The sequence below is a fragment of the Pholis gunnellus genome (assembly GCF_910591455.1).
Source record: "Pholis gunnellus genome assembly, chromosome: 7".
Classification (NCBI taxonomy): Eukaryota; Metazoa; Chordata; class Actinopteri; order Perciformes; family Pholidae; genus Pholis; species Pholis gunnellus.
Genome location: NC_136533.1, coordinates 7,879,839 through 7,892,790, shown reverse-complemented (window position 1 = coordinate 7,892,790; position 12,952 = coordinate 7,879,839). Strand labels below are relative to the sequence as shown.

Here is a 12,952-nt window from a genome sequence, read left to right as displayed (position 1 = left end):
AAAGAAATTTGCTTTTTTGATCTACTGGTGATTTAACAAGAGAGCACATCACAAGGGGCCCATGTGTGCACATTCTGCAAAGGCCATATTCTTGATTTCCAATGATTCCACGGGTAGCGGAGAAGGTCTTGGTCTTGGGAGAATGATTTGCCCATCTGGCTGCTGTCACTGTGTATTTTAAGGCTCCTGTTGAGCCTGGACAGCCATGGCTCTGCTAAGTGTAGCAGCATTCAAGGTTCATTTCACGTCCCTGTCACGCTACAGGAGCCCCGGTACGGTATCGCGCAGCAGCCTTCTCCCTCGCCCCTTCAAATGCTGCTGTTTATACTGTGTGGCTGGTGGTCTTTTGCTTTGCGCATACAGTATGTTCCCGTGCATCTTTAATCGAGTGTGTTGCATGCCTGACTGTGTGTGTATGCGTGGATGTATGGAAGTACGAGCATGTGTTGTCGCGGTGTCATGGGTGCCTGCATTCTCAAATGCATTCTGTGGCCGCCGCTATGGTGAATACCATGTACCTACTCGTGTTTCTATACTGCATGTGTGTGTGGACATGGTGAATACCATATACCTACTCGTGTTTGTATACTGCATGTGCGCGCGTGCGCCGCTGCTGGGACCGGCGCGCCCGCATTCTCAAATGTGTTTGTGTCTGTTTGTGTCAACATATATAAGTGCCGACAGTGTGCACAGCCTCAGCGAGAGTGAAGCCGAGCGAGCCCATTTTCAGCCGACTGTGCTTCCCCGCTGCCTCTCCGCTGAGCAGTGATTTTCGAGCGCTTGTATAATGGCTCGCTGTAAGGAATCTAAAAAAGCAACCCTCAAGGTCCGGGCATCAGGACAGCATTTAAATGGCAGGGGGAGAGTAGGGGGGGAATGGCATTAGTGTGTTGCTTCTCAGACCATAAATCTGCCAGAGTAGCGCCAACTTATATACTATAGTATGGCTGATCTTTAGTAGCAACAAAAGGGGAGAAATAGGGAGGAAAAGGAGCATAGTGCCTGTCTGAGATCCACAGTGAGGATGATTTGTGAGTCACTCAACAGAAGGAGCGACACAAGTGTGGGTGTGTGGTGCAGCTGAGTGTGGTAGTGGCAAGACAGTGTGTTAGAATGTAAAGAATGACATTTGCATTTCATATGCATAATGGCTATGTGGTGAGAGAGGCATCACAGGTAGAAGGATTTACTGTTTCTGTCTGGCTCACTGGGAAACACTTATGAAATGCTTCCCTGTTGTTTGAACAGCAGCACTGTGTAAACCTTGGAAAAGGTCGACACAGCAGAAGACCACAAAGAGAATAGTGCATATGTCTCGCTGCGAAAGATTTATACGACGAACGTTATTTAGTTTTGTATGAGAAATAGGATTGCATGTAGAGGACAGTCGACACAACACAAAAACACACACATGCTGCAAATGCTCATCAATCAACACAACCTTCTCAAAGCACACTCAGAGACGATACACAGTGTTACACCTCCAACTCCCCGGGCACACGCATTTCCTCCTGTTCTCTCAACCTTGGAAGAGTCCTTCAATAAAAAGGTATAATTCCATCACAGCAGACAACCGTCCTTTGAGTTCTTTAAAATCTCACTAATCACTCACTCCTTTTCTTCTTCTGCCACGAGTTGTAAAAGCAATCTTCATTTTCTCCTCTCTGCAACCTTCCTATTCACCTCTTAATCACTCCCCTATCTCTCCCCGCAAAAACTTCTCTCTTTGACTTTCTTTACATAGCGCCTCTATAATTTGTGAGCATTTCCATGGAGACTGGAGTATTTGTTGTCTGTTGTGCTGGCACTGTGGCGCAGAGATGAATGCTTATGGTGTTTTTCCTGCTGTCACCGCAAATTGCTCTTGATAAAAGCATCGACTGGATTCACGCGTTGTAAGCTTTATAAACATGCGGGGGTTTATTTATCCAGCCCTACTTACCAGGCACTGGCACTGCTGGCAGTTCTCCACCCATGTGTCCCCGCTGCCGTAGGTGAGCAGGCCGTTCTGGTGCAGACACTGGCTGCTGAGTCGAGGGTCGCACTCGGGGCAGCAGAACAGGTCGGCGTTGGGGTTGTCGCAGTCGCAAACCATCCTGCGGCACATCACCTGGCCGGCCTGGGCGGGGAGCACAAACCCATATATCACGTGAACGCGCATGTACCGCGCATGCAAAGACAAGGCCATTTGTCTGATGGGATCGTTAAACATGTATGTTGATCATAAATATTGTAACAAAGGCTGTGTGTAGCCTAGCAACTGGTTTGAAGCTCTGTTTTATGGCTTTTCAGTCTGACACACACGATTAAAATATTGTTTTATGAACACTGAAGCCCAGGGGTTCTTCGGGAGTTCCTGGTGTTTGAAGAAGTGCTACTTGGCTGTCTAGTGATTTAAGGTGCCTTCCACAATACAAGAACTGCTCTGGGTCTGAATTCAACTCCTTACCTCCCACTCACATCTGATGCTGCCACTTTAATGTGCAACTATCTGAGGAAATAAATGTAGTACTATTTGTTCCAGACACATGTAAACAATTAGTTGATGAATTGTTTTTTTTGCTGGCAATTTAAAGCCTTTATTAGATTATTGACAGAAGAGAGATGGCAGCAAATGAGAGGAGAGAGAGACAACTCTATACCGGCAGGTTCTTCAACGTCCAAATATTATTTTGTGCGGCCGTTTTTTTCTTTATTGTTACCTTATTTAGGATTCCGGACCACTTGCCCTGGACCTGCAGCGATATCAATTAAATAAAAGTAGTTTCATTTCTAAAATGTTAAAGATGCACTCGAGCGCTAAACCCCACCCATCTGGTGCTCCATGCAGATTGAAACAATGAACTATTTGCATATTGCATGACCTCAGTCTGGACACATCCCAGTCTTTGTCTTCTCTGTGAGGTTTGACCTTGGTTTCTCCCATCAGTTCGTCGCAGCTCTCCGTCTAATATCCAGCTGTGTCCGTCTAAACAATAACATGTTTACCCCTCTGCTTCTTCAGTCGCTCAGTACATCTAATTTTGACGGGCAGCTCTTCAATCTCTCAAATCAATTAATATGACTCATTTAATTAAGGAGCCATTTGTGCCCTGGTTCTTTGTAATCAAATGAATAATTTGTTGCTTGATCATTCACTACCGACACTAATCCAGTATAATCACCTTCCACTTCTGCCAGACACTTGGCATTACTTTGAGTGAAACGCTGAAATGCAAAGTATGACTGGTCCATGACCTGATAATCATGGAGAGAAAATGTGTTTGGGATGATAGAGTGAGGGTTTTGGACCAACTGTTCCCGGATGCCTTGTCACTGGGCTGTCAGAAATCAATCAAAGCAACTGCATCAAAAGCCTGAATCACTCTGGTACACCTTTGAAAGTCACTACATATAGCTGATCCTGTACTTTAATGTAAGTGCTTATCACAACAGCATCGCTGTGATTGTCAACAGCCCTGTCACATTTACGTTGATTGTACCAGCGTTCTCCATCCACACTCGCTTTTTGTCTTTTGTCTTTTTTTGTTTTAATAAAGGAAAAGGGGTGTAGATGAGTGCAGTTTTTCATTTTGAGCAGAATGTGATGAATCACATCACTGCATTCTAATATTTCCAAAAAATATTGGCTGTTAGCTTACGCAGTAAACAAAGTACAAGACAAGCAAGCCTGATGACACATAAATGACACACATTGCTTGTTTAAATAAATACCAGGACGTTTTAAGGTAGTCCGGAGCTGTTTTTGATGTACAACAAGTCCTATCTTCATTTCTGATTCTATAACTTAAATTGGAGTTGTGCTTCTGGTGACCCGATAAAGTCCAATGTTCACACTCTTTTTAGCTCTGTTTAGGTCTCCGCCAACTCCTCACAGAAATAACTGCTCTTCAGCTGCTAAAGGCTCCATTTAGTTGCTAACTTTGTCTGCTGTTTGGTGCTGGGAAGGTAGCGCATGCACAGTGGAGCTGTTTATCTGCCTTCTGTGGCCATCATATTAAAATATGAGTCTGTAGAAGTGACTCTGACCGACATGTTGGTAATAGTTACCTCTGGGTTCATTACCACGAGCGACCCCTTATACACCACACTAGCCACTAGCCATCACCCAATGTTTAATTTAGACTTTTTCCAGATAACTATCGTGAACGAAAGAGCAAACTGGAACCTGAAAATGCTCCTGGAGAATTGACTTCACTGTCACGACTCTCATGGGCTGTAATACTTTTTAACTAAAGGTGGCATGACATTGGTCTTTCATGCACAGTCAAGCCATGTCTAATTAAAACAATCTCTTCATCCATTGCACCACTGTGCTTCCATTTTTTAATAGATATCACAGATTGGTTCAAGGGGAGAAGTATGATTACAGGACAAAGCAAGGAGACTTTTCTGCTGATTGGCACTGTGGGAGACGTCGTCATTCATAGGCAAGAACAGGTTTACAGTTTGTTATTCTTTGTTATACACTAGAATAGCAGAGAGAGAATAAACAAAGAACAGAAAACTCAATCATAGAACAGTTGGGTGCACATGCAGTAATACAGAGAGGGAACATCCTTACTCAACTCTCTACGGCACCGGGCACATTTATTCTGTGTCTATCTGCCTCTCAATCTTTTTCCCATCTCATCCATCTTTCCACTTCTGTCCATCTCTTGTCTATTTCAGTCAGTCCATCTACCTCTGCTTTGGCTTCTCTCTGTCATGTCTCAGCCATCTCTGTGATGTAAATGTCCATCTCCTTCTGTTTCTTACCTGGCAGGAGCACACAGAGCACCTATCGCTGTCCAGCACCCAGATCTGCCCACTGTGCTTGACCTTGTTGTCATGTATACAGTCCCCGGTGCAGTTGTGCCCGTGGGGGCACCGGCAGTCGTAGCCTCCGTCCAAGTTGAAGCACACTGTGTCATTGGCACAGGTGTTCCTCCCCGTCTTGCATTCATTAATATCTGCGTTGGGGGGGGGGGGGGGGGGGCACAAAAAAAAGATGACATCATACATATGGATATGCAGAACCACAGTTTATGCATGGCTTATGGTAATGGGGCAGATTTTGTATTACAAGCGCTTTAATATTTGCACTAGTAACGTGGTGACAAGGTAAAAGAGCATGTCCTGTTACATCTTTGTCCTCTTACAGCCGCAGCTCAAATGCAGCTGTAAAATGTAGCGAAACGACCTTTTTTCAGCTCCAGGATGAAACATACAGCATACAACTGTAAAGTAACCCAGAAACCTACTTTTGGTGAAATGATACCTTTGCTTTGAAGGTTCGTTAATATTTTTTTGAGAGTGCCTTTAATGTGCTTTTTTTTGCTGCCTCTGCCGACTCACACTGACAGGCAAGATGGGGTCAACGAGTCGAGCAGCGCTAGCACTATTGTTACAGGCAATGCTTCGATGTTGCTGTAGATTGAGAGTTTCCATTCTGACAGCTGACACTTCTCCTGACAGGCTGTATCAGAGAGAATGTTACAGAAAATCAGCAGCCTGCAAAAAAGCAAATGCTTCGGGAGGAAAACACACTGATAATGACACACCTATCCAATCATACCACTATTTACAGGAGTGTAACGACAGTTTTTGACGGCGGGTGACTCACATACTTCAACCAAGTTCTGTTAATTAAAAGGCACTATTTTCAGTGCTTGCTTCTCTAAGCTCTCAAACCTGAATCTAGAAATCAAAGAAAAGACTGAGATGTAAAATCAGGGGCCATTCAATGGGGATATAATGGGGTGTTTTCTAGTAAAGGGGCATTGTGGAGCTATAAGATCCAACAACATCGTATCATCAACGTCATATTCTTGCAATGCTAAAAACTATGAACCAGAATTTAAACCTCATTTGAGTGTCAGAGCTCTAAAATCTGAGGTGATGTGACATTATCATGTTGACGATTGTACGTCCAATTGGCATCACAACTTCCAAAGTTCAAAGGTACATTTAAAAATGTAAATTTTGCACACAAAATGAAGTGTTTTTTTCAAACCTAATCAACATGCATGGGGATATATTATCCTGGAAAAATAAAAAAAATGTAACGTTTCACACGAGATGAACTCACAAGTGATTCCTCTGACTTATCCAAGTTGCAATCCTAAAAATCACAATACAAATAAAACCTTTTTCACCATCTCTTCGTATATTTCAGTAGTGAAGGTGGACCACTCACCTACGCATGATTCCCCACTGGTGGAAAACAAGCCGTTGTCATGGTATCCATCACGGCACTCACAGTGATACCAGCCGGGCAAGTTGACACAAGTGGATTTACTATCACACTCGACAAAGCCGTCCGCACACTCATCAATATCTGAAAAGAAGAAGAAGAAGACGTCATATACAGTCGCTATCTTGTTGCTTTGGAAACATGCTCTTTACAGTGAATGAGCTATCGAGCTCCATTCTTGCCCGGTAGGCATTTTCAACATTGACTGACTTATAATTGATACAACAACGTGTCTAGCGTTTGAGTGAATCTAGTCCGTAGGCTTCATTGATCAAGCGCAGCTGCGTAGCCAGAAAAGGACATTTGTATCAATAAAAGATAGCAGGGAATGAATGAAGGGAATGATTGAATATAACAAGCCTATTCTTAGAAGACAGAGATTTAATGGGCTTCCATTTTGAAATGCCAGTAAAATAAATCCGACACGGTCTAATCCTCCAACACATGCAGGCAAACAAATAAAGTCCGAGGTGTGTGTACACTTTTATTGAACTTTACTTGGACAATAGGAGTTAATATGAGGTGACGTGTGGAGAAGCTCATCAAAGGGCTTGAACGCAGCTTCTAACACATCCTATGGGCGGTTGTCAATAGATGGAGCTCATGTTTGTTTTCACAGAGCTCCACTTTGAAATATCCTTGACTCTGCCTCCTCCTCCAGCTCTTGTCTTTAATAAAAGACTTTGATTACATGCTCTGACGCTCTCCTCGCTGTATTTCTTTCCCTCTTGCTTCTCTTTTTTCACTCCCCGTTTCTTTGTACAACAGGCCAACATCCAACCCTTTTGTTTCAACGAGGGGCCGGGCAACTTTTCTGCAAACATCAACCAAGAACAAATCTAATATAATATCCAACAATGAGCGTAATACAAACAGAGAGACGGATCACTTTGATATTTCAGCTAACATTTAATTAAACTGAGGGCCAGGCCCACACGAGAGAGGAAATAAAGCCTGTTATTGTACAGTAGCGCTAAATATGTTAGGCCCAGACATGCACCGTGATTAAATGTGTCTGTATCGTCTGTGATGTTTTTTTTCTGCATGATGCATGATGCTCTGCTCTCATTATGAAAATGGCAGAGTGCCGTGTCTGACCTTCTCCACAACCGCCTGCGACAGTATCCCCCATAGAGCGACAGACAGGCGGGCTCATGGTCTCCCACCGCCCAGGCAGTAATGGGATTAAGATCTATGGGCTAATGAGCCCACAGCCTTTTTAATAGAATTTCTGCAGCAGATTAACTGTTGATGAAATGTCCTGCAGATTAGGGCCTTATCTACTCAAAAATGACCCGCATTTGTCTGAGAAGCAGGTTTGCTTAAAAAAAAAAAAAAGCATTTTCTTTTTCCCCCTCTCTCTTTCCACGTGGCAGACTTTAAAGCAAAAACTCACATTTTACTAATTACATCAGTTTGGTGAGAGCAGAGCACCTTATTTTCTCCCAGATACTCTTAACAAGCCCATCTCTCAACTCCCCACTCCTGAAGAAAACATCCAATGCTCTTTACTGCCTGTGAATTTCAGTGTGATAAAAGTGCAGGGAGTTTTTAAAGGGAAAAGCTGCATGAGGTCTGCCGGTATAAAAACAAAAGAAAACAATGAAGCTGAATTTGTTTGGATCATCCTCTTCTCCCCCGTAAGGCTGGGTGAAACCATTCAAAGTACAACTGAGCAGTCGGATACTATTTATAACAGACGCTGATGGTTAAGGGAGTCTAAAAATATGCAAATAGCTATTTTCAGCTAGTTTCATTCAGGTGTTTTTAAAAACTTGACTGTCTCGCTATAACAACAGAGGGTTACACCCTCAACAAAAGACTCAACGTTTACTCTTTTCACCGAGCCAAAACTGTCAGCTACAATTACGCCCCTCAGCCTGCTGTCAAATCAACATTTAAAGTGCGACGGCCTTTTAGGACGATGAAACTCACTGTTGTCACACCTTGGATTTGACAGGATTGAATGTGTGAGGTACAGCAAGGATACAACATGCTTCCAAAAGTCTCGCCTTCTCTTTTATCATCTGGCGTAAAGGATAATGGAAGATCATTGTAATTAAATCATCAACAGTGACAATCAGACAAAGGCGCTGCCTGAAAGCTCTGTCTCCGCTGAATCATGAGGCTCTAGCTCGAGTCGAATCGTAGATGTGGATGGCGCAGTACTTTCACTTGTTAAATCATGTCATGTTTTTCTTTCTCTGCTTACAGAAACACAAACAAAATCAAATCCGGCTTTTCCGAATCCATCTCGTAGAGAGGTCAAGGCCACGGAAGAACAGTTATTTTGGAGTTACCTTGCTGACTGGAAGATGTGGAAACTGACAAGAGAAAAACCTACACAAAGAGAGGAGGATGAGGACGGGCTAGATGAGGAGGAGAACAGGAAGGAGGAGGAGGAGGAGGGCGACGATGAGACAGACTGCAGTTAGCCTACTCGTTATCCTAAGTGGCAGCCTGGAATCAAGGGCTCTGTTACGCCAGCTCTCTGAGGACAAAGAGAGGAACAAGCAGTCGGTCTTTCTGCACCCTCCTGGGCATTGTTACGCCACTCTGCCCTGACCACCTCCTCCTCTCTTTCTTCATCCCCTGCCTTTCCATGTGTTCCCTTTTTTTCACTTCGCCTGTCTATCTCTGTCTCAGAGCTCAGGCAAAAGCAGAGGTGCCCTCGTCCTCACCTTTCCACATCGATGCAGTTTGCTCTCTCTTTGAGCAGAAAAAGACAGAGTTTAGAGTTTAGTCTCGCCTGCCCTCTTCTCTTCATCCCTCCCTTTCATTGTCCCAGCTCCCTCCAACCTCTCCACTCCGTCCTCGCCTCCTATTCTGATGCTGGATGGGTGCAGTTCTCTGCTATTATCCCGTCATTCTTTCCTTGCTTTGCACCATTGTCGCTTCCCTCCCCATGTCTTTCACTCTCTCTGACTGACAGACAGCCCCGGGGGTTGCCGTACGGTTTCTACGGTGTTGCAACACTGTTACCGCTACCACACGTACATCTCCCGTACAGTAACCTAATTCAAACTGATTTCCATTCCCACAGAGGTCTACCTGGTAATCCTGATAGGCACCAGGAGGCATTCTTCAAAGACATCTCTGTATCTTTGCTGAACCTTCCCTCCTGCTCTTAAGTCAGATGCCATTTAACAATGAATGGATTTTAAAATTAGCTGAATTTGTCATGTCAGATCACGTTTACAATGACGGCTGAGAAAAGGCTGCAGAACCTTTGAGTCGACAATAATGTTTACAAAGCTTTTATCGGCACGTACGCGACACAGCGATAAGGTAAGAAATGGATTCCTGATCCCTGCTCTTTGCTCTGTACAGCAAAGTGTAATTGAGTGATCGTCACTGGTCCTCAGTCTTCATTAAGAGAATGAGCAAACTCAAGTAATCAATCAATCATCATGAAACCCAACGCAAATTGAGTTACACACTGGATTCCTGAAGATGAAACAGACACTGGAACGCAAATCCATATCTGCAAGCACTTGAGAGGGAATGAGTAATCATGGTAAATTGAAAACAAGCCTTGTGAACAATCGGTAGCTGCAAGCGCATTCAGAACTGCAATCACTCTCCATCACGGTGCAGTTCCATCACCCTTGAACTGAAATCACCATTTGTAAACTAATCTTTTGCAGTCAAGACATGTAAAAGTGAATTTCAGCATGATTGTTGTATTTTTGGAAGTAAACATTTTTTTTTTGAGATTTATCAGAAATACTCTGGTGTCATGTTTTCATCGCTGCCGATCGGGGCTGGAGCCGGTAAACACCTGCGACTATTGCCGAGTCAGTCCCGGGAAAGAATACCGATTGTAACCTTTCACACACTAAAGACAAAGGCAAGATATGAGTGTGTGTGTGTGTGTGTGTGTGTGTGTGTGTGTGTGTGTGTGTGTGGGGGGGGGGGGGGGGGGGGGGGGTTGGAAAGGGGCTATAGAGGAGCACCAAAAACATTTCTCTCACACTTACTCTTCAATGTCCTACAGTGGCCTGGCTAATTAGCTATCAAGCCTGCAAAATGTTGTTAGCAGTGCAGAATTTACCCACAGACAGAGAAACTGGTATATGAGCGGAGAGATTACGAAAACAAAAAAATATGCAATTTTCACTTTGGGATGCTGTTTTCTAAAAAGAGAGCGAAGGACATGCAATTTACAGAGCAGATCTGTATGCTGCAGCAGAAGGAAAAAAAGAGCAATTTAATTTCCATTGGCCTTTAAAGCAATGTAGCTGTCCCGTGTCCAGTGCGGCAGCTACAGCAGCAAGCTATCCCTGAGAGATGTGTCATTTAGGTAGAAGCAGCAGGTTGCGCTCAGCTCAACGACAGCTCCGGCCATTAGCAGGGCCTAATTAAGACACACTAATTAGGGGTGATGGAGTGAGGGCTCTGTAAGGCCGTCCGTAAATAAATAATGAATACATAATCACTGTGCTTAAACAAGCCGCTTGAGCTTCAACAGTCACAGGCCCCCAGGCCATGTGGGTAAATCGTAGAGCAAAAGCGGGAGAGAGCTGCAGCGATGCATCATGGGAGCTGTCAAGGGGCGCAAAAAAAATTAATATGGTTTTAAATATTCACTAGCCGTGCCTGAGAGTCGAGTGGGTGGCGCCCAGGGGAGATTTCAACTATGATGAGGTTGTGATGTTTTTTTTTTTACTTGCCTATTGTGTAATACACGCTGTGGCCCTCGCTGTTTTAACTTATACAACAGCAGATCACCAGCAACTGCTATAGCAACGTTTCTGTCCTGTGCAATTTAACCTGGACAGGCCAGTTTGTCGCGCACATGTAGCCGACCTTTATATACTTGTATCACATTCTCGATGTTTCACAGACTCTATGTTTCATCATGATTTATCTTCATGCTTGTGTGACTCTAGGCTGTCTGTTTCTTTGTCTATCTGTTGCTTTGACTGTCAGACAGTGTGTTTAGTTTTTTTTTTTATCTGTCTAGTCTGTGTTTTTGTCCCAAACCCCGACAAGCTTCCTGAGGCTCGACATCAATGTAAATGAGGTCTGAGGGAACAAATTGTTTGTCTGGCCCCGTTCGGCTCTCTGTCCTAGTCAATAAGCCAGCGTGACCTCAGGGCTCCACATCCGTCTCTCACTGCCTTCAAAGCTTCCTCATGAACTCACTGGCCATCCACTTGTCCTCTCCCATCCGCCTCCCCATATTCCTCTTCACTGCTATTTCTTTCCCGTTCCATTTTTACATCTCGTAATAAATCACCTCCGTTTTTTTGTCCCCCCTTTTCCTCTCGTCTTATCTCCTCTCATCTGCTATCACCCAATAATTAAATACCCTCTCCTTTCTTCACTTCTTCACCAACTGTTTCTCTACATTATGTCCTCTTCAGACATCGCTGCTCTCTTCCTCCTCTAACTTATCTTCCTCCATCTCTCCTTAAAGAACTCAGGGAAATGCAAAGTTAGAGAAAAGGTTGTAAAAATGAATTGAATATTGTATGGAAGCTCTGATGAAAAGGAGCCGTTTTGCTTACATAAACAAAACGCTCCCCTCTTTAGATCACATCTCTTGATCAGAGTATCACTTCAGATGAAGCTGTGTGCTGGTAAATGATCACGACTTGAGAAAATTAGTTTATTTTCTTACCAATAAAACGTGAATTTACAGTGTAGGTGTAAAACACCGGGGGTCTCTGATGGTGCTCCCGAACATAACCCTTCAGGAGTGTGTAGGAGTCACAAAACTAAATTGCATCATTAACATTGAACATAAAAATCTTTTATCTCTTTCTCCTTGTCCTTAAAGATCACTGTTGATGCTGAACTAGCCTCCCTGTGATTCAGTGCCGCTGATGATTAAAAGGCCTTGTGAGGACAGATGAATTGAAAGATGAAAGGGAGAGGTGTCCGTCCACAGGATCTGATCAAAATGCTCTTCTCCCTTAAGCAGCCCACAGCGTCCTTTGCGAAGCTAGCAAGAGGCCAGCCAAGGACAGCAGGGACGACCATTAGTTATAGAACTGACAGCGTAGTGACAGAACATTTTAACTGGTGGCAAAGCACCCTAACAAGCTTAGAGGGGCTTGAAAGGAGCAGATAATGAGCAAAAAAAAAAAAAATACAAACGCTATCTCCCCATTCTTCTCAAAGAAACTGTTCAGCAAGGCAGTCAATAAACACACTTCTGAGGCCAAAACAGAAGGGGTTGTCCACAGATGTTACGTCCAATTATTTATCGGCTGATGGAAAATCTTCACAGTCCTGGGCCCTGGTTCCTAAAAGCATCTTAAAGCTAAGATGATCATAAAAACCCTTCTTATGAATCTTCTTACATTTGCGAGGTATTCTCTAAAAGCATCGTAACTCTTAAGACTCGTAGATTACAAGTTCCCCCGGCTCATTTTGCTGTCAGATGACACTACAACATGATTTATTGAAAGCATTTACGGTTTCGTTGTATTTTATCCTTTCGCCTATACTGTTATCAAGACTATGCATGTAAGTGGGGTTTTTTGCAACATGAGTGAATATTTTTTAACAATGCATAAGTAAATAGCCCCGTAGGCTAGAAAATGGAAAGGAAGAATTTAACCTGCTTTTCAAGGACATATTTATAAAATCGTTGATTTGCATCTAATGGCCATGAATTGTGCATGTTCTGAGAATTTCCAAAGCCTCTTCTTCATCGGTTATGCAAAAAGCATCCAGTGCAAAGACATTCAGAACAGCCTTCACAAT

At 43.6% G+C, this 12,952-nt stretch overlaps 1 protein-coding gene across 1 annotated transcript in view; it reads right to left on the bottom strand.

Moving 5' to 3' along the window:
- Nucleotides 1–12,952, bottom strand: part of nell2a (neural EGFL like 2a) — a gene marked incomplete at both ends in the record, with an annotated part of 69,230 nt that overhangs the window by 2,800 nt on the left and 53,478 nt on the right. The window contains 3 exons of the mRNA XM_079163224.1: nucleotides 1,943–2,119; nucleotides 4,759–4,952; nucleotides 6,179–6,319. Coding sequence (XP_079019350.1) covers nucleotides 1,943–2,119; nucleotides 4,759–4,952; nucleotides 6,179–6,319 — 512 coding nt within the window. The remainder of the gene's footprint in view (nucleotides 1–1,942; nucleotides 2,120–4,758; nucleotides 4,953–6,178; nucleotides 6,320–12,952) is intronic.